The sequence below is a fragment of the Pogona vitticeps genome, chromosome 5 (assembly GCF_051106095.1).
Source record: "Pogona vitticeps strain Pit_001003342236 chromosome 5, PviZW2.1, whole genome shotgun sequence".
Lineage (NCBI taxonomy): Eukaryota > Metazoa > Chordata > Lepidosauria > Squamata > Agamidae > Pogona > Pogona vitticeps.
In genome coordinates this window covers 178549638-178569582 of record NC_135787.1, presented here as the reverse complement: position 1 = coordinate 178569582, position 19945 = coordinate 178549638, and the positions used below count along the sequence as shown (strand labels likewise).

At 42.5% G+C, this 19945-nt stretch overlaps 1 protein-coding gene across 2 annotated transcripts in view; it reads left to right on the top strand.

The window, feature by feature from the left end:
* LOC110076706 (sodium- and chloride-dependent GABA transporter 2) overlaps positions 1–19945 on the top strand; it is a 72651-nt gene that overhangs the window by 2367 nt on the left and 50339 nt on the right. The window contains exon 2 of one of the 2 annotated variants that reach the window (XM_072999874.2): positions 11303–11583. In XM_072999874.2, the coding sequence (XP_072855975.2) occupies positions 11370–11583 (214 nt within the window). In that variant the 5' untranslated portion in view covers positions 11303–11369. Of the gene's footprint in view, positions 1–11260; positions 11584–19945 lie in introns of those variants that run through there. The other variant, XM_078376292.1, reaches the window with a different exon arrangement.

The following is a 19945-nucleotide window of genomic DNA, read 5'->3' as shown; positions in this document are numbered from 1 at the left end:
ACTGGGGCAAAAAAAAAAAAGAGAGAAAACTTTAGTTATCAGCAAATGGGTTCTGAGCTCTCCGTGATGGATCAGGAAAGAGATCTTGGTATGCTGGTGGACAGCTTGATGAAAGTGTCAACTCAGTGTATGGCATCTGTGAAAAAGGCCAATTCCATGCTAGGTATCATTAAAAAGGGAGTTGAAAATAAAACAGCTAACATTATAATGCCATTGTACAAAACACTGGTAAGGCCACACCTGGAGTATTGCATACAGTTCTGGTTGCCGCACCTCAGTGGAACTGGAAAGGTGCAGAAGAGAGCAACTAAAATGATGACTGGGCTGGGGCACCTCTCTTATGAGGAAAAAGGCTACAGCATTTGGGGCTCTTTAGTCTAGAGAAGAGGTGTTGGGGACACACATGACTGAGACGTATAAAATTACACAGGTGGTGAATAAAGTGAAGAGAGGGAAGCTCTTTTCCCTCTCATGCAGTACTAGAACCAGGGGCCATCCACTCAAATTGAGAGTTGGAAGAGTGAGAACAGACAAAAGAAAATATTTCTTTACCCAGCATGTTCTTCTTCGTGGCCTCTGTGAATCACACCCTGGGTGATCCACGCCTGTGCAGAGCCTCATCAGAAAGTTATAGAGCTTCTGCAGTAGCAAAAAAACACATTAGAATAAGGCCCCTCCCCTCTCGTATAAGTACCTTGGCGTCAAGGCTCCCCTTTTAGTTTCTTTCAACCACCGAGTTGAGAGCCTCATAGTTCTGCTTCTGTGAGTAAAAGAGAAAGAGAGTTTATCCTTGATTCCTTCCTGTTATCAATCTTATTTCCTTTAAACTTTTAGATCACATTCATTATCATCAGAGATTTTTTTCTTTTCTACCTCGCTCGGCCTCCGGCCGCAGCACCTCTCCATGATTGTTTTTTCTCCTCTAATTATTTTCTCCTATTTATTGCCCATTTGGGCCCATTTAAATATTGCGTGGTCTGTGACAACAAAATACCACTCTCTGACGGCCATGCCAAGTATCTTTTTTGCTTGGGAGAGGCACACCAGACATCCTTCTGCCAGCATTGTAAGAATTTTAAGTGCAGAATCCTTGTAAGGCCACCTCACAGACCAAAGCAATGGAGAAGTCTCTTTCTGAAGCCTCAAAACAACATCCATCGACCACACCATCCCATTCGGATGCTCCATCCACTTTGTCTAAAACTTCAAAAACCCATAAATCGAAGCACTCAATACTGAAATCCTCTATATTGAAGCCCTCCACTGAACGTCAAATGTCCACCGAAGCCTCTTCCGTTCTGGAGCCTTCTCCACCTAAAAGACCTAAACAGCATAAATCTAAAGCTGCAGCCATTTCTCAGCAGCCTCAACAAACCACCGAATCAATATTGGTTCGCCTTTTGACGGTGATGGAATCCTCTGTTATCAGCCCTATTCCCAATCACCGGAATGGGATGACAGAGTCAATTGATTAACATATTCTCCTCCCAGTCCTCAACACCCTTCTTTTGAGCAACCCTTCCGTAGTTGCTTCACCTGACAGAGTCAACTCCAAACAACAACTAGAGACCATGCCTTATTCGGTAACATCTGATAGTCCACCATGACCTCAGAGACATCGGCCCCAACAGTCCCTGGAGCCGTCTATTTCATCATGCGTGGCTAAGACCCACATTCAGCACTCTCATTGGGTTGCCATTTGCCCTGACCAGTGCGTGACCAGACAAACTGCAACCGCCAATCAGCCAGTTGCTCTATCCAGCTTGGCCATATCTTCTCATGGCGGGCCTCAATCTCGACAGCCATCACTGTTGAAACGGCCATATTACCATGACCCACATCAACTCCAACATGCTCCTTACCTGGCACCTAAAAGACCCAGGACGGTTGAGCAATTTTCTTCTCCATGCAAAGCTTTTACATCTTCAGCCTCCTGATATTTTCCCACTAATCCAGATGAGGGAAATCATTCCTCTCACTTGGCATCTCCAGGGTCTATATACTCCACTGCTTTACCAGCTCATCAACAACCTCCATTTCGACATCACCAAGACATAGGCTCTGATATCGATGATCTTCGATATCCATCCTGGTCCATGGACACTTGTTCTATCCCTCTATCAATGCACAATTTCTGATGCCTGATAGAACCAAGCCATCAAACTCGACATCACTATGATCCTGAGTTCAACACTGACATTCAACCATATCAAAAGACATCCATGAACACTCGGATGACATCTCTCAATATTGAAAATCCTCGACACCGACAAATGCCCATGGACACACCACCTCCATTAACATCCAGTCACAAACATCAATACTATGACACTCAACCTATCAACACCAAAGTTGATCAACAATCTGTTGATTCCCGACACGATCCCAATTATTCCAATCATGGATCCAGACCTCAGATGCCTTCAGTATTACTTACCTCACCGGAATCCAACCTTGTCGATGCTGACCCACCCTCATCGGCAGAAGGCTTCCAAACTTACACCCAATTTATGATCTGTATGGCTAAGTCTCTCAATCTCCAAATCCACCGTCCTTTGACAGAACCAATCAATCTCCAAATCCACCGTCCTTTGACAGAACAATCATCTATACGACCCAATCTCTAAAGATACAACTATTCCAGTACACATCTCAATGCTTCTATCTCTACTCAGCACCACTCAATGATCCTGGAGAAAACCAGCCTCTTCCCGTACCATGTCTAAATAAATAGATAACCTCTGCAGAGTCCATGATCCTGGAGCTCTATTTCTTCAAAAACAACCAGCTCCAAGCTCTATTTTTGTCAAAGCCTCACAATCCAGATCTCGACATCGACAAACCCTCATACCATCAAATAAAGACAGTAGAAGGATTGAGTCAATGGGAAGGTGGCTTTATTCATCAGCAGCATTCACCATGCATGTTGCTAACTACCAGGGAGCCATGGATGCATATCAACATTTCCTTTGGGACAATATGTCAACCTTTGTCGAATCTTTACCAGAAGATAAAAAAGTACTCACCCAAACCCTTCGACAAGAAGGTCTTTCCATTGCCAAACAACAGATGCTTTCTGCTAGGCACACGGTAGACGCCACAGCAAAGTCAATGGCCACTTCAGTAGCCTTATGACATTTCTCTTGGCTAAGGACAGCTGGCCTGGCTAGGGATGGCCAGGCATGTATCGAAGCCCTTCCATTTGACAGGGCAGGCCTCTTTAATGCTGAAACTGATGATATTTTGGAAAACATGCAAAAGAAAAGATCAGCAGCTAGACGTTGGGGAGTTTATCCATCTTATCTAAAATGGCCCCAACAAAATCAATATGACTGTACAACTCATATAAAAATTCCAACATGATCTTCCAAAACAAACATCTTATACACCATATTTCAGAAATCAAAGAAATAAACCTCGCCAACAATCCATTACTAGGCGCAACGACCGCAAGCCCAAACATCACGTTTGACACTCCCATGAATGAGACCGCACACCATCCACCCATTCTGCCCTCTGGAAACACCTACCTGTCTGGGAATCCATCACTACAGATGCCTGGGTACGATTCATCATCCATGATGGCTACCGCATCCATTTCTTCCATCTTCCTCTGGCAACACGCGTCATCACTCCATCATCGCTGTTAAGCAAAAACATCGTAAAGCGAAAAGAAAATGCCCATTGAAACGCATTGAAAACCTTTCAATGCGTTCCAATGGGCTTAAAACTCACCGTCCAGCGAAGATCCTCCATATGGCGCCCATTTTCGCTGCCTGTATAGTGAGGAATCCATCCCTAAACACAGTGGGGAGCCATTTTATTTACCCGGTGGCGATTTTGAAACCGCCTATCAGCAGTTTAAAAAACATCATTTTGCGAAGAATCGGTTCCTGACGTAGGGAACCGATCATCGCAAAGCGAAATTCTCCCATTTAGACCATCATTTTGCGATCGCAATTGCGATTGCAAAAAGATCGTAGTAAAGCAGATTTGTCGTAATGCGGGGCAATCGTAAAGCAAGGCACCACTGTATCTAGTTGTCTTGTGTGTTCCCTGAGGCATCTGGTGGGGCCAATGTGAGATATAGGAAGCTGGACTAGATGGGCCCTTGGCCTGATCCAGCAGGGCTCTTACTATGTTCTTATGCAAATCTTTCATATTCTACTTAATACTGTATTGTTAAAATAAGTATCACTGTCATAAAGACAGTTGAGTATAATAGCAACTAAAGTTACCAGCTGAAGCAGTTACAGTGAAGATGACAAAATAATAAATGAAGTGCCACAACACTGGTTAAAATGTAAAATCCCTTTGTTACACAACGGCAAAATTTACAAGACCCTGTGGCTGTAAGGTCTCCTAACATACCCTGCCCTCAAGCACAATAACAATAGAGAACCATACAGAAGCTGTAGAGTCCAAATCCCAAAATATTGTGTCAGGTTTGTACTGTTTTGCACCACAGATATTGTCTTTGCATATGATGTACCATAGTCATTTCACTGCATCAACTGCAAGAAGGTGCAGGGAATTCAAAGCCTTCATTGGGACATTCCCCTCCCCCCAATGTCATTTTGATCCTTGGGATGGGAGCCTGACGTTTAAGGATTTGTGGCACTAGCAATTTATAACTAGCATGAATCACCTTTAAAAGTGATTGACAGATGTGTATGCTAGCTATTAACCCACATGTAAGATTTTGGTGCCCACTTAGTAAGGCAGCACAGAACTTTGGGTTGTTTTGACCAAAATAGCTTTTAACTGACACAAAATTCAGACATGGATCTGGAGGTGATAGGACATCAGAATGATCATACTTAACAATGAACAATTTTGGAAGGACAATGACTACTCAAAAATTAATCCCCTTCCATTGTGGTTGTTGTTGTTGTTTAGTCATTAAGTCATATCCAACTCTTTGTGGCCCCATGGACCGGAGCACGCCAGGCGCTCCTGTCTTCCACTGCCTCCCGGAGTTGGGTCACATTCATGTTGGTAGCTTCAATGGCACTATCCAACCATCTCGTCCTCTGTCGTCCCCTTCTCCTCTTGCCCTCACTCTTTCCCCAACATCAGGGTCTTTTCCAGGGAGTCTTCTCTTCTCATGAGATGGCCAAAGTATTGGAGCCTCAGCTTCAGGATCTGTCCTTCCAGTGAGCACTCAGGATTGATTTCCTTTAGAATTGATAGGTTTGTTCTCCTTGCAGTCCAGGGGACTCTCAAGAGTCTCTTCCAGCACCACAATTCAAAAGCATCAATTCTTTGGCAGTCAGCCTTCTTTATGGTCCAGCTCTCACTTCCATACATCACTACAGGAAGAACCATAGCTTTGACTATGCAAACTTTTGTCAGCAAGGTGATGTCTCTGCTTTTTAAGATGCTGTCTAGGTTGTCATCGCTTTCCTCCCCAGAAACAGGTGTATTTTAATTTCGTGGCTGCTGTCAACATCTGCAGTGATCATGGAGCCCAAGAAAGTAAACTCTGTCACTGCCTCCACATCTTCCCCTTCTCTTTGCCAGGAGGTGATGGGACCAGTGGCCATATTCTTAGTTTTTTTGATGTTGAGCTTCAGACCATTTTTTGCACTCTCCTCTTTCACCCTCATTACGAGGTTCTTTAATTCCTCCTCACTTTCTGCCATCAGAGTGGTACCATCTGCATATCTGAGGTTGTTGATATTTCTTCCGGCAATCTTAATTACGGTTTGGGATTCATCCAGTCCTGCCTTTCTCACGATGTATTCTGCATATAAGTTAAATAAGCAGGGGGACAATATAGAGCCTTTCCCAATTTTGAACCAATCAGTTGTTCCATATCCAGTTCTGACTGTTGCTTCCTGTCCCATATATAGATTTCTTTCCATTGTGTTTAGTGGGGCTTAATCCCAGGCAATTGTGCATAGAATTGACTGCAGCAACAACAACATGCATTCTCTTATAGACCCCTCCCCACCACAGTCCCTGTCCATGGAGGGTTTAACTACATTAGCAGTCTCAATCTTCCTTGGACGTGCCTATTTTTGGTTCCTAAACTAGTGGTTTGTAAACTTGGGTCCCCAGATGTTCTTGGACAAATTCCAAAAATCCTGGCTAGCAGAACTAGTGGTGAGAGCTTCTGGGAATTTTAGTCCAAGAACTCCTGGGGACCCCAGCTTGGGAACCACTGCTTTAAATGATCGTTTTTGGCAGGTTTAAATACCCAGAAGTCTCAATTCAGTTTTGCCAGATCATTGTGGGAAGGGTGATTCATCTCGCTTTAACCTAAGGCTTAAGTCCTTCTCCAGTCCTGAAATTCATGCCACTGAGTCTGGAATATGGAAAATAGTCAGAGCATGTAAGCTATTGGTTACAAGTATCTACGTACATACAGTTAATTCCTTTTCAGTAATAAGGCATAAAACGTTATATTATGATTGTAACTTCAAACATGATGTAAATCTTTTTGTACTACAACTGTAATTTTTAGTTACTTTTATAGTTATAGGGTGATGGCCTCTGGTTTATGATGTGCCTTGTAATGCTGACTTATGCTTAATTATGGATCTTGAGGTGGAAAGGAGAGTTTTATATAATAAGCCAGCTACTTGTAGCACTCATCAGTTTAAATTTTTTGATAAATAAAATGGTAACTGTTTCAGTTATTTTCGAGAAATGGGGAAAATATTTACTTCTAAAATTGTAAATTGGGTGCTTGTAAAGATGAAGATACGTAATTAGTTTAAAAAGTAAAACAAGCTCTGGTAACGGTACTACTGCGGTTGTATATTGACGTGAACGAGTTGTAGTGGTACACAAATTTCACCTTTTTCAGAGAACCTTTGGCATGGCTGATTATTTTCCTGATAAACCAATCGAGGATATCCATCTTTGGAAGCTGTTCATCCAAACTCTTCTGTGTGCTTGCTGTTCAGCAAGAAATACGTAGAATGAAGATTATCTGCTGTTTCCATAGTACCTAAAATATTGATAATGCATCTAAAAGAAGTGGATTGTAATCCACAGGAACTTGTGCCATACCAAAATGCAATAGGTTAGATTCAGATCTCATCATACATGGAATAACCCTCTTGAAATCAGCGAGTCACTCTAGAGTTCAATTTCTGATTCTGAGTCCAAAATAACACCAACATTTGCTATGTCAGCCGCTTAGCCCAATGGTCAGGCCAGACCAGTTTAGGGTTAAACAGCACATTTTAAAAAACTGTTATTTAACCTCTAGGGTTCAATTTACAAAGCTAGTAATTCTAGAGTAGCATTATTAATGCCACTGATAGTATTGATAATATTGGCATATAGGTATTGTGTTGTTAGCCACAAGATGGTTTCCTCATCTAACCACATGCCTTTTTCCAGGCCTCCTTTTTCCTGCTGCAGTTCAGAAATCTCCAGTGAGTTCTGCTGAACACAGATGACCACTTTTCCATGGTCCACTCTAAGAGAGGAATTTTTTTCACCTTACAACACAAAAAGAATCTGAATTGCTCATGAAGAGTGGTCTGTCTCTCAGTGTGTGTTTTTGAGAGTATGCACCCCTCCAGGAAGGTGTATACAGTGTTTTAAAATGTCATTATTTATTTATTTTTTAGAACTCCCACAAACTCATCATTAGCCTTATTGGTTTGGAAATTAAGAAGTCTTTAGTCCAAAACTAACTTTTCTGAGCTGGGAAAATGCACCACTTGGCATCATGACTGCAGGCATGCATCCACCAAGGTATTTGCCCACAGGCAATGCAACCCTTAGTGTAAAAAGGCTAACACACTAATACGAATATGAAGATTTGTTTCTTAATATCAATTGAGTGAATACTGAAGATATTAGTTATTAGTACCCTGTTCATTTTTTCAATTAAAGAAAAATGCTTACCAAAAATAATTACACTACAGTTATGCCCCAAGTTCCTCTCAAAGTAGCATGAAAAGTTTTTACCCTAATCATCATCAGCCATGCTAAAAATATTAAAATAATGCCTTTTAGTTGTTAAAATGATAATGCATCGCAGGCAATGGCTTAATTTTAATTAATTATATCCAAACTGTGCAAAGGCTTGCGCCACCAGAAATTTGCAGCATGCTTTTAATCAGTGGTCCCCAACCTTGGGCCTCCAGATGTTCTTGGACTACAACTCCCAGAAGCCTTCACGGCCATCTCTGCTGGCCAGGATTTCTGGGAGTTGAAGTCCAAGAACATGTGGAGGGCCAAGGTTGGGGACCACTGCTTTTAATGACCTGCTTCTCCCCATTCATGTATCTCACTGACACATGCATCACAGAAAGCCAGCCCTACATCCTAAGATTTGTGTCCACTTGATCATCAGACTGCAATGTAGAAAGGTATAACAGTCCTCTTCACTTGTTGGTTGCATGAAGGGGCTCCAGGGGATGAAGACGATAACTTATCACTTAGCAAAAGCTCCAGAGTGCACACATTAAGCTTACATGTCTGATCTTAGAGAAGCCTATTTTCATAAATCTTTAGCTGTAAAGGCAGTGCTCAAGGTTCATTAGAGGTATATGGAATCTTGAATCAGGACCATGTTTGGTAGAGTAGTTATACACAGCATGGGCTTCCTTTGAACCAAATTTGGAGAAATTTAGGAAAGTAATTTTAAAATTTTAGCTTCTGCTTTTTAAAAAATTCTCCCTCTTGATATCTTTTTTTTTTGTATTTTTTCCTAGATGTTCATAGTATATTCATTAGTTACTTTTTAAATCCTTCTGTTTCCTTCTATATGCTTTTTAATGTGAAATTCATCTGTCATTTAGAAGCTACAAGATCTGAAAAATGCTTCTTTCACAGAGGAGCGTTTCCACAAACTTTGGCTGCAAGTCCTTACTGGAGTGTTCTAGTGTTCTATAGCAATTGCTCAGAATTCTTGCCACTGAGATGAATGGGGCTTACTTCTGGGCAAGATGGTAGATCTTTATATCTTTCTGGATCATGGACTACAGAGTCAGGGATTGGGAGTTTGATTTCCCACCTTGCATTCCAGTGTAGCCTTGGGCAAGATGCTGTGTCTCAGTTTGCCCCCAGGAGAATGGACTGGTAAACCACTTCTAAGTACTGTACTGTACTTTATACTAGAAAACCCTGAAAAGAGTTGCAGTAAGTCAGAACTGAGTTGACACATCTAATTATTATTATTAGTGCAGAAAAAGTTACCTTGAGACAGTAACAATGAAGGTACAGAGGCCAGAGCTTCAGTCTTTCCTGGAATGATGTAGTACAGGATTACCTGGCTACCTTGGATGAATTTAAGTTCCCTGGGCCAGATGAATTACATCCAAGGATATTCAAAGAACTGGCAGAAGTCATATCCGAACCACTGGCAATAATCGTTGAGAATTCTTGGAGAACAGGGGAAGTCCCCACAGATTGGAGGAGGTCAAATGTTGTCCCTATCTTCAAAAAAGGGAAGAAAGAAGACCCAAATAATTATTGCCCCGTCAGTCTGACATCAATTCCTGGAAAGATTCTAGAGAAGATCATTAAGCAGGCAATTTGTAATTACTTAGAAAGCAATGCTGTCATTACTAGAAGTCAACACGGGTTTCTCAAAAACAAGTCATGCCGGACTAATTTGATCTCTTTTTTGATAGAGTTACAGGCCTGGTGGATGAAGGGAAGGCTGTGGATGTAGCATATCTTGATTCAGTAAGGCCTTCAACAAAGTTTCTCACGATATTCTTGCAAAGAAGCTAGTAGAATGTGGGATAGATAGTGCTACTGTTAGGTGGATTTGTAATTGGTTGGATGACCGAACCCAAAGGGTGCTCACCAATGGCTTCTCTTCATCCTGGAGAGAGGTAACTAGTGAGGTGCTCCAGGGTTCTTTTCTGGGTCCCGTGTTATTCAACATCTTTATCAATGACTTGGACTTGGATGAAGGAATAGAGTGTATGCTGACTGAATTTGCAGATGATACCAAATTGGGAGGGGTTGTTAATTCCCCAGAGGACAGGATTAGAATTCAAAATGACCTTGACAGATTAGAGTCCTGGGCCAAAACTAACAAAATGAATTTCAACAGGGAGAACTGTTAAGGTCCTACAACTAGGCAGAAAAAACAAACTGCACAGATATAGGATGGAAGACACCTGGCTAGACAACAGTACCTGTGAAAGACATCTAGGAGTCTTGGCAGACCACGAACTGAACATGAGTCAGCAGTGTGATGTGGCTACCAAGAAAGTCAATGCAATTCTTGGTTGCATCAACAGGAGTATAGTATCTCTAGATCAAGGGAAATGTTAGTACTGCTCTATTCTGTTTTGGTCATCTGGAGTATTGTGTCCAGTTCTGGGCACCTCAATTCAAAAAGGATGTTGACAACCTGGAACGTGTCCAGAGGAGGGTAACTAAAATGGTTAAAGGTCTGGAAGCAAAGTCCTACAAGGACCGGCTTTGGGAGTTGGGAATGTTTAGCCTTACAAAAAGAAGGTTGAGAGGGGGCATGATAGCAATGTTTAAATATTTGAAAGGATGTCATGTTGAAGAGGGGACAAGTTTGTTTTGCAGGGCTCCAGAGACGAGGACACGGACCAATGGTTTCAAACTACCGGAAAAGAGATTCCATCTGAATGTTAGGAAGAACTTCCTGATGTTCAGAGCTGTTGAATAGGCTGCCTCGAAGGGTGGTGGAGTCTCCTTCTTTGGTGGTTTTAAAGCAGAGGCTGGATGGCCATCTGTTGGGAGTACTTTGATGGACGTTCCCACATGGTGGGGGTTGGACTGGATGGCCTCAGTGGTCTCTTCCAACTCTATGACTTTATGAATCTATGACACCTTCTAGTATTCCCTCAGCCAACATGGCCACCATGCTGACTGGGTGGCGGTGGTCTGGGACATTTAGTTCAAGAAAAGTCCCTTGTCTAAGCTTTGCACTGAAGTGCTTGTGGCCCAAAAGCGTGCTAGACCCAATTTTTCCTGACCTTTTTTTTTTTTCTAAAAGCAAATAGGGTTTGCAACATTTCCCTTAATTGTTTTGACAACTGTAGTAAATTAAAATGAAAAGGAGAAAGTAAACAAGCTAAATACCTGGTGGTTTACAAAACATGTGCAAACTCTGTCTGAAAGGATGCTCTGTGAGAAACGAGAACATTTTGAAATGACTCTCTCTTTAAAAAATTAAGCAGTCAGTATTCTTCTTAATCCAAAACAAATACCTCCTACCTCAGTCAAGTCTGTTGGGTACAGCTTGTGCACAAGGAACGTCAACATCTCCCGCTGTTGTAAGCAAGGCAACTGTGGTGTGAACTTTTGAGTGTATCCCTGAGCTTGTCTCTTACTTCTATTCCAGCTTGACTTTGGTTGTTGGAAGCATCACAGTGGGGGGGGAAAAGCAGCACTGATCTTTTGAAGGTGGAATGGATTACAGAGTCCCCGGGGCTGTTATCAATGGAGAAATACCTGCACAAGCCACTGGGGAAAAGAAGAAGAAGAAGAAAGAGGCAACGGACCAAATGCTAGAGAGAGAACACTGGAACAACAAGCTGGAATATGTTCTATCTGTGGCAGGGGAAATCATTGGTTTGGGGAATGTCTGGCGATTCCCTTACCTCTGTTACAAGAACGGTGGTGGTAAGTGCAGCCCTTCTTATTCTAGGGACTGATGCTCATGTTTTCAACTTCTTAGCAAGGAGACATTCATCCAAAGAACATCTGAGCACTGAGGTTTGCACTTTGACGTTTTGCACCTCGGATGGAGTTTTGGCGGCAGGGAAATGTTAAATGCCAGCAAAAGCATATCTAGTGGCAACATTTTGCCTCCATCCATATCAGGTACTGTCCAGTGCTCATAAAACTTTATCTTAACACTGACACTTTGAGGTAAGTTGAGGGAAGAGAGAGGAACTCACACAGGCTGCCCAGGGAGCCCAAACATGCTCTCTCTATGTCTCAAAATGACCTCATTAAACTATAGGTGCAGAAAAGGTATTTTTTTTTTCTTGGTGGAAACAATGCAGGGAAGTGATGCATCCTGCGATCAATACATGGGCCCCAAATATTGCTGCATGTTGAAAATGCACCTTGAAAGTTACCAGATACAGATATTTTGTATGCCAGGAACACTGTTACTTCTCTGGCTATATATATGAAAACACTTACCATCAATGCAGTTTATAGAATGGGAAAACTTAGCATTTACACAGTGTTCAAAGTGATTCACGTATATTATCTCTAGCATAAAACTGCTGAATCGTATCTTACCAAGAAGTTCCATTTTGTAACTCCAAGGCAGAACTGGAATGACTTCCTTTAATTAACTAAACCAATCTAGCATGATTGCTTTATCAAAAATAATTGCTGTTGTGAATTGCCAGTGTATTTATTCTGCATACTTTAATTGAATTGTCTCTACCCACTTTTTTGTGTGCGGCATTTTGGGGACCATTTCACCCTGCTGCTTCCCACTATTTATTTATTGTACTTTCCAGTTGCCCTTCTGGAAACTGATCACATACAAAGAAGTGATAAAACAACAACAATCAAGACAGGTTTAAATGAGTTATCCTGATTCCCTTCTTGAATACAGAGAGTGTGAAGACCAATCATACATGATTTCAGAGAGACAGCATTCCTGTGCTTGGAGATGACATGGAAGAAAACTTTTTCCTACATGCCCAATCTGTGAGCTACTGTTAGTACACTTATTTTCAAACAGTTTTCTCCTGCTTATAGTCATAACTAGGCAGATACATACTGAGAGAAGTGGTCAAATGATTATTTTTCCCACACCTGTGTATGCATGTGTCTATGTACATGTTCACATCCAAGAAGAATCCTCTTTCCGTTAACCAATGTGACACTGGTTGATTCTGAAAACATGGCCACAGCTTGGAAATATTTATGCTAATACTGCATATTAATATAAAAACATGAAATAAATTGGTTTGTTAATGTTAAGAGGGAACTAATAAAATTAAACCAGTGGTCCCCAAATGTTTTTGATTCGTGTCTCCCTTGACCTACTGGCCACTGACTGCTGCTCCCCCAATATGTTATTTTGGGAGGGGAAGAAGGAAGGGGGAAACCCAGCCTTAGTAGTACTTCAGCAGTGTCCTTGGAAGTACTTCCGAGGATTTCCTGGCATCCCCGGCTGTTCGGGAACTACTGAGTTAAACCATTAAATTGTTAATTCTTTAAAAATTAAATTACTAAAAATATCCAGCCCCCACAAAATCACTTCAGAAAAGTAATGATTTGAAATAACAAGAATAGCTAGCAATTAATTAAAAACATTAGTAAAAGACAATGACTGAAATAACACATTGTAAGATTGTTGCCCTTTCTAACTCAGCTACTGTATTTGCATGCTGGTTGAAAATCAGTGCCAGGATTGTACAGCATTATCAAGAGCAAAAAACTACCCCATGTGTTCTCCCCACACCTTTCATGAGCTTAGATGTGGATGCTTGAAGGAAAGCTACACATACATCTTTCCCAATATAGGATGAACCTTCATGTCTTCAACAAAGTGGATTCCTGTCTATGAAAGCTTGTGGAATAAATAATGCGTTTGCTTGTCCTTTAAGTGCTACTAGTCTTTTAGTTCTGCTTAAATCAGTGATTCCCAACCTTTTTAGAGTTGCAACCCCTTTTTATAGTAGCCATGTAACCTGTGATCCCCCCTGCCACGTGTGTTTAGTCGTTTAGTCGTATCCGACTCTTCGTGACCCCATGGACCAGAGCACGCCAGGCCCTCCTGTCTTCTACTGCCTCCCGGAGTTGTGTCAGGTTCATGTTGGTTGCTTCGCAGACACTGTCCAGCCATCTCATTCTCGGTCGTCCCCTTCTCCTCTTGCCATCACACCTTCCTAACATCAAGGTTTTTTCCAAGGACTCTTTTCTTCTCATGAGATGGCCAAAGTACTGGAGCCTCAGCTTCAGGATCTGTCCTTCAAGTGAGCATTCAGGGTTGATTTCCTTTAGAACTGATAGGTTTGTTCTCCTTGCAGTCCAGGGGATTCTCAAGAGCCTCCTCCAGCACCACAATTCAAAGGCATCAATTCTTCGGCGGTCTGCTTTCTTTATGGTCCAGCTCTCACTTCCATACATCATGACAGGAAAAACCATAGCTTTGACTATTCGCACTTTTGTTGGCAAGGTGATGTCTCTGCTTTTCAAGATGCTGTCAAGATTTGTCATCGCTTTCCTCCCAAGAAGAATGCGCCTTTTAATTTCAGGGCTGCTGTCTCCATCTGCAGTGATCATGGAGCCCAGGAAGATAAAATTTGACACTGCCTCCATATCTTCCCCTTCTATTTCCCAGGAGGTGATGGGACCAGTGGCCATGATCTTAGTTTTTTTGATGTTGAGTTTCAGACCGTTTTTTGCACTCTCCTCTTTCACTCTCATTACAAGGTTCTTTAATTCCTCCTCACTTTCTGCCATAAGAGTGGTATCATCTGCATATCGGAGGTTGTTGATATTTCTTCCGGCAATCTTAATTCCGGCTTGGGTTTCTTCCAGTCCAGCCTTCCGCATGATGTATTCTGCATATAAATTAAATAAGCTGGGGGACAATATACAGCCTTGTCGTACTCCTTTCCCAATTTTGAACCACTCAGTTGTTCCATGACCAGTTCTAATTGTTGCTTCCTGTCCCACATATAGGTTTCTCAGGAGACAGATAAAGTGGTCAGGCACTCCCATTTCTTTAAGAACTTGCCATAGTTTGCTGTGGTCCACAGAGTCAAAGGCTTTTGCATAGTCAATGAAGCATTAGTAGATATTTTTCTGGAACTCTCTGGCTTTCTCCATAATCCAGCGCAAGTTAGCAATTTGGTCTCGAGTTCCTCTGCCTCTTCGGAATCCAGCTTGTACTTCTGGGAGTTCTCGGTCCACATACTGCTGAAGCCTACCTTGTAGGATTTTGAGCATAACCTTGCTAGCATGTGAAATGAGTGCAATTGTACGGTAGTTGGAGCATTCTTTGGCACTGCCTTTCTTTGGGATTGGGATGTAGACTGATCTTTTCCAATCCTCTGGCCACTGTTGAGTTTTCCAAACTTGCTGGCATATTGAATGTAGCACCTTAACAGCATCATCTTTCAAGATTTTAAATAGTTCAACTGGAATGCTATCACCTCCACTGGCCTTGTTGTTAGCCAGTCTTTCTAAGGCCCCCTGCCACATTTACATGAAAAGGCATGTTTAATGGTGTGAAGTAAACCACTGGTTCTTAACCTTGGGTTACTCAGGAGTTTTGGACTGCAACTCCCAGAAGCCTTCACCTCCAACTGTGCTGACTGGGGTTTCTGGGAGTTGCAGTTCAAAAGCATCTGAGTAACAAAGGTTAAGAACCACTGGTGTAAACCCATCTCTTCTCAGAAGGGAGAGGCTTCTTTCCCCCCAAAGGGCCTGTTTCTCATACATACACATACATGCTAACTTTAATATCCCGCTGTGAAAGGTCAAGGAAGAAATGATTAAACAAAGGCTGAAACACATATAGGGTGACCTGTGACCCCACCAGAAAACACTTGGGGTCATAACCCCCGGTTGAGAAACACTGGCTTATATTATCTTGGTGATCTGAACAATAATCCTGAAACGTAGGCCTTTATTCTTACCATAGCTGAGAGATGTCTACACCTTATGAATGCTCATGAGGGAATCGTAGAAGTCTCCTTCCTCCCACAAACTTCGCCAGACAAGGAAGACTAGAATCTTTTGAATCGCTAGCTCGCTTCTTCCCTGTATCATCTAGAGTTTTGGAATGACATAGATTCACCTAAGAAGAGAGGGAACCCTCTCTACTTAACTTACGAGGAATCGCTCCTTGTATAAAAGCTAGCTGGATAGCTCAGGGAGTTGGATATCTAGGTGCAGAGCCAGAGGTTGAAGGTTCGATTCTCCACGGTGCCTCCTGTAAGTAGAACCAGCCTGTGTGGCCTTGGGCAAGCTGCACAGTCCTTGAGCACCCCTAGAAGAAGGGAATGATAAACCACTTCTGAGTACTCTATACCTAGAAAATCTTGAAAAGGGTCACAATACAGTAACTCAAAAACCAACTTGACAGCACACTATCCTCCTCCTCCTCTTGTATGTGGGAAGGAGCCATGTTGTCCTTTCACTACAAACTGGGCTCTTTTTTTTTTTTTAAAGTCTTTTTGAGTAAGAGGCCATTCATGCTGTGAGTGGCCCTAGTTGTGATGAAGGAGAGGGAGGCATTGGCTATTTTCACTCTTTTCTTGAGAAGAAAAATACCTTTAGTCCTCCATGCTGACTTAAGACATATTGTTGCTGCCTGAGGTGAAGGGCAAAATGGATTCCCCATTCCCAGTCCTTGTTCAGAAGCTGTGCTGAGTGGCCACTGAACCTTACTTCAACACCAGTAATATGACAGCATTCTGTTTTCACTATACCCGATACAACAGACTTGTTAAGGAGGGAAAGTGGCATGTTCCTGCAGCTCTATGTTCCTGCAGGAAAGGACAGACAGAGAAGTTGAGAACAAGTGGGATGCTGTCACTGCTCTCCTTTGCCCCCCTCACCTGAGGAAGCTGCTTGGCTTGGCCTAATGGTACAGTTCAATGGTTCAAGTGTCTGGCTGCAGAGCCAGAGACCTGGAGCTCCATTCACCACTGTGCCTCTTGCGAGTAGAGCCAGCCAGAGAAGGGAGTAGTGAAGGGAGTGAAGGGAGCTCCTACTCATATTTGCTTCAATAAAAGTAGAAGTTACTGTGAAACTGGGAAACCTGATTTATAAGAGTTTCTGTTTCCACAGAGGGTTTGGTATTGGCCTTTTTGATAACCCAAGCCCTCTCCTCATTTTAAAGCCCTATCACAAACAGGTTGAGTGCCTCTACAGGGCTTCTAAGTTGTGTTCAAAATTATTCAACCCCCACTGAAATTGAATGTTTTGGCCATTTTGACATTGATTTTGATCATTCAGTCATCTTGCTTACATTTACATGAAAGAGGCACTTGCAGGTCAGAGAAATATAACCTTACGTTTATAATGAAATAACCACAAATGTCTTTTCTGTGCTCACATCATTATTAGTTTTTATTCAACCCCCAAGTGACATTCAATCTTAGTACTTAGTACAACATCCTTTTACAGTTATAACAGCTTTTAAACGTGAAGCATAGCTTGACACAAGTGTCTTGCAGCGATCTACGGGTATCTTCGCCCATTCTTCATGGGCAAAAGCCTCCAGTTCAGTCAAATTCTTAGGCTTGCGCACTGCAACTGCTTTCTTTAAGTCCCACCAGAGGTTCTCAATCGGATTTAAGTCTGGTGACTGCGATGGCCACTCCAAAATGTTCCAGCCTTTCCTCTGCAACCATGCTCTAGTGGACTTGGAGGTATGCTTGGGATCATTGTCCTGTTGAAAGGTCCAACGTCTCCCAAGCCTCAGGTGTGTGACGGACTGCATCACATTGTCATCCAATATCTCCTGGTACTGAAGAGAATTCATGGTACCTTGTACACGCTGAAGCTTCCCTGTACCTGCAGAAGCAAAACAGCCCCAAAGCATTATTGACCCTCCGCCATGCTTCACAGTAGGCAAGGTGTTCTTTTCGTCATATGCCTTGTTCTTCCTCCTCCAAACATAGCGTTGATCCATGGGCCCAAACAGTTCTAATTTTGTTTCATCAGTCCACAGAACACTATCCCACAACTTTTGTGGTTTGCCCACATGACTTTTGGCATACTGCAGTCGACTCTTCTTATTCTTGAGAGACAGCAAGGGGGTGCGCCTGGGGGTTCTGGCATGGAGACCTTCATTACGCAGTGTGCGCCTTATTGTCTGAGCTGAAACTTCTATACCCACATCTGACAAATCTTTTTTCAGTTCCTCAGCAGTCACACGGGGACTTTTCACCACTCTACGCTTTAGGTAGCGCACAGCAGTCGAAGTCAGCATCTTCTTTCTTCCATGACCAGGTAGCATTTCAACAGTGCCCTTTGCCTTGAATTTGTGAATGATGCTTCCTATGGTGTCTCTTGGTATGTTTAACTTCTTTGCAATCTTCTTATAGCCATTGCCCTTCCTGTGAAGACAAATCACCTCTTCTCTTGTCTTCCTGGACCATTCTCTTGACTTCACCATGTTTGTAACCACACCAGTAAATGTCTAGAAGGAGCTGAGTATCACAGTCATTTTAAAGCTGCCTAATTGGTGCTTATTATGCTTGATTGGTGCTCGGTGACATCCACAGGTGTTTTCAATACCTGATCAAAAACACCTGAATGAACTTCTCTTCTTCAGAGTGGTAGTCTTTAAGGGGTTGAATAATTGTAGCAATGAAGAAACCACAAAAGAAACATTTACTACTGTATTACATAAACAATTGATGTTATTTTAGTTGCATTTGGTTCTTTAAAACGTCCTTGTAGGATTTCATTCTGCATACAATTCCAAATGTACACTATAGTCCCTAAACCCCTTTACAGCATTGGGGGTTGAATAATTTTGAACACAACTGTATATAATCGTGAAGCATTTAAAATGATGTCAGTAGGCAAGATGCAAACATGGGGTGAGCTTTTGGATCAAATCAGGAGTTCATATTCAGTTTTCTTTCACGAAACACAGACAGTAGCGAGGTTGGTCTTACGACAGGTGTAGGCTGCTGTGTCGCTGTAGATGTCTTTGGCTTGCAACACCCATGGATCCTCAACCAGTGGCTATACTGTAAGGTATATTGGGAGTTGTAAGCCAAAAAAGGATTCAGGACCCAGCTACTCACCACTATCTTACAGGGAGGAAAATTTATCTACTCCCTTTCCAGTTCAACTAGATCCTGCCTCCAGTGTGTCTGGGATTAGAACTCGCAAGATTCCGGGATGCCATCTGAAGACTCAGGGGACTGCCATGCTTTTCTGGGTCTTCAGGTGGGTAGACAGAGCTTAAGGTGAGCAGCACTGTAAGAGGAGATAGTCTGATCTTTTGTATGTGAAGTGGCTTTAAAGTTCAAGCACTCATTTTTACCTGTTTCCAGCTATCACCTGGAGTCAATGGCTCAGGGTAAAGGTAATGGGCCCATGTTGTCTGCACTCACTGAATCTTACTTGAATCTTCTCCTTTCCTGACTTTTTGGCACAGTGACATTGGGCCCGCTGTGCGACAAGGAGCAAGATACGGACCAGTGCATCAGTGTCACAGTCTTCTGTTATATAAGCCCTGGCAGTAGCAGTGCAAAACCGGGGGGGGGGGGGAGAGAAGGAGACTCCACACTCCCAAACCTTGCCAGTCTTGCTATTGTGATATCACAAGGATTTGCCCTGTCACCTCAGGGTTTGGCCCTGAACTCCCAGGGACCTCTAGCTTTCTATTGACATAAATTAATGTGACAATGTGATAAGTACTACCCAATAGGGACCTGTAACACTAATGAGGCTATCGTCAGAAGATGATGGAAGCAAGAACCAGAGCTTGAGAAAGATATTTTTGGAACTACAATTCCCAGAATCTAGTGGTTGCAGAAAAAAAAGCAGAGGAAGTAACTTTTCCAAATGTAGGTTAAAACATTACTTTTCTAACAACGACCTCTGTTAAGGGTGTAGCATGCTGGCTGGATATCTTAGTGAGTTAGGCATCTGGCTGCAGAATCAGGGAGTGGGAGTTGAATTCCCTAGTGTGCTTCTCAGAAGAACCAGCCTATGTGGCCTTGGGCAAGCTGCACAGTTCTAGGATGCTCTCAGAAGAAGGGAATGGCAAACAACTTCTGAATACTTGTTACCTAAAAAACCCTGGAAAGCTTTGCCATAAGTCAGAATTATTATTATTATTATTAAGCAACATTTCTCCTCACAACAGGAACAGTTCCTGGGGATTCTGGGCGGATTAGTAATGGCTATGTGCCATTGTTCCCCAGTATCTCTTGGGCTAAATAAACGGTAGGAAAAGGGCCCAGGATTCTATTTCCGCATTTTTAAAAAAATCAAGCCAAGAAAATGTGTTCATTCCCTGAATGTAGCTTTGCCA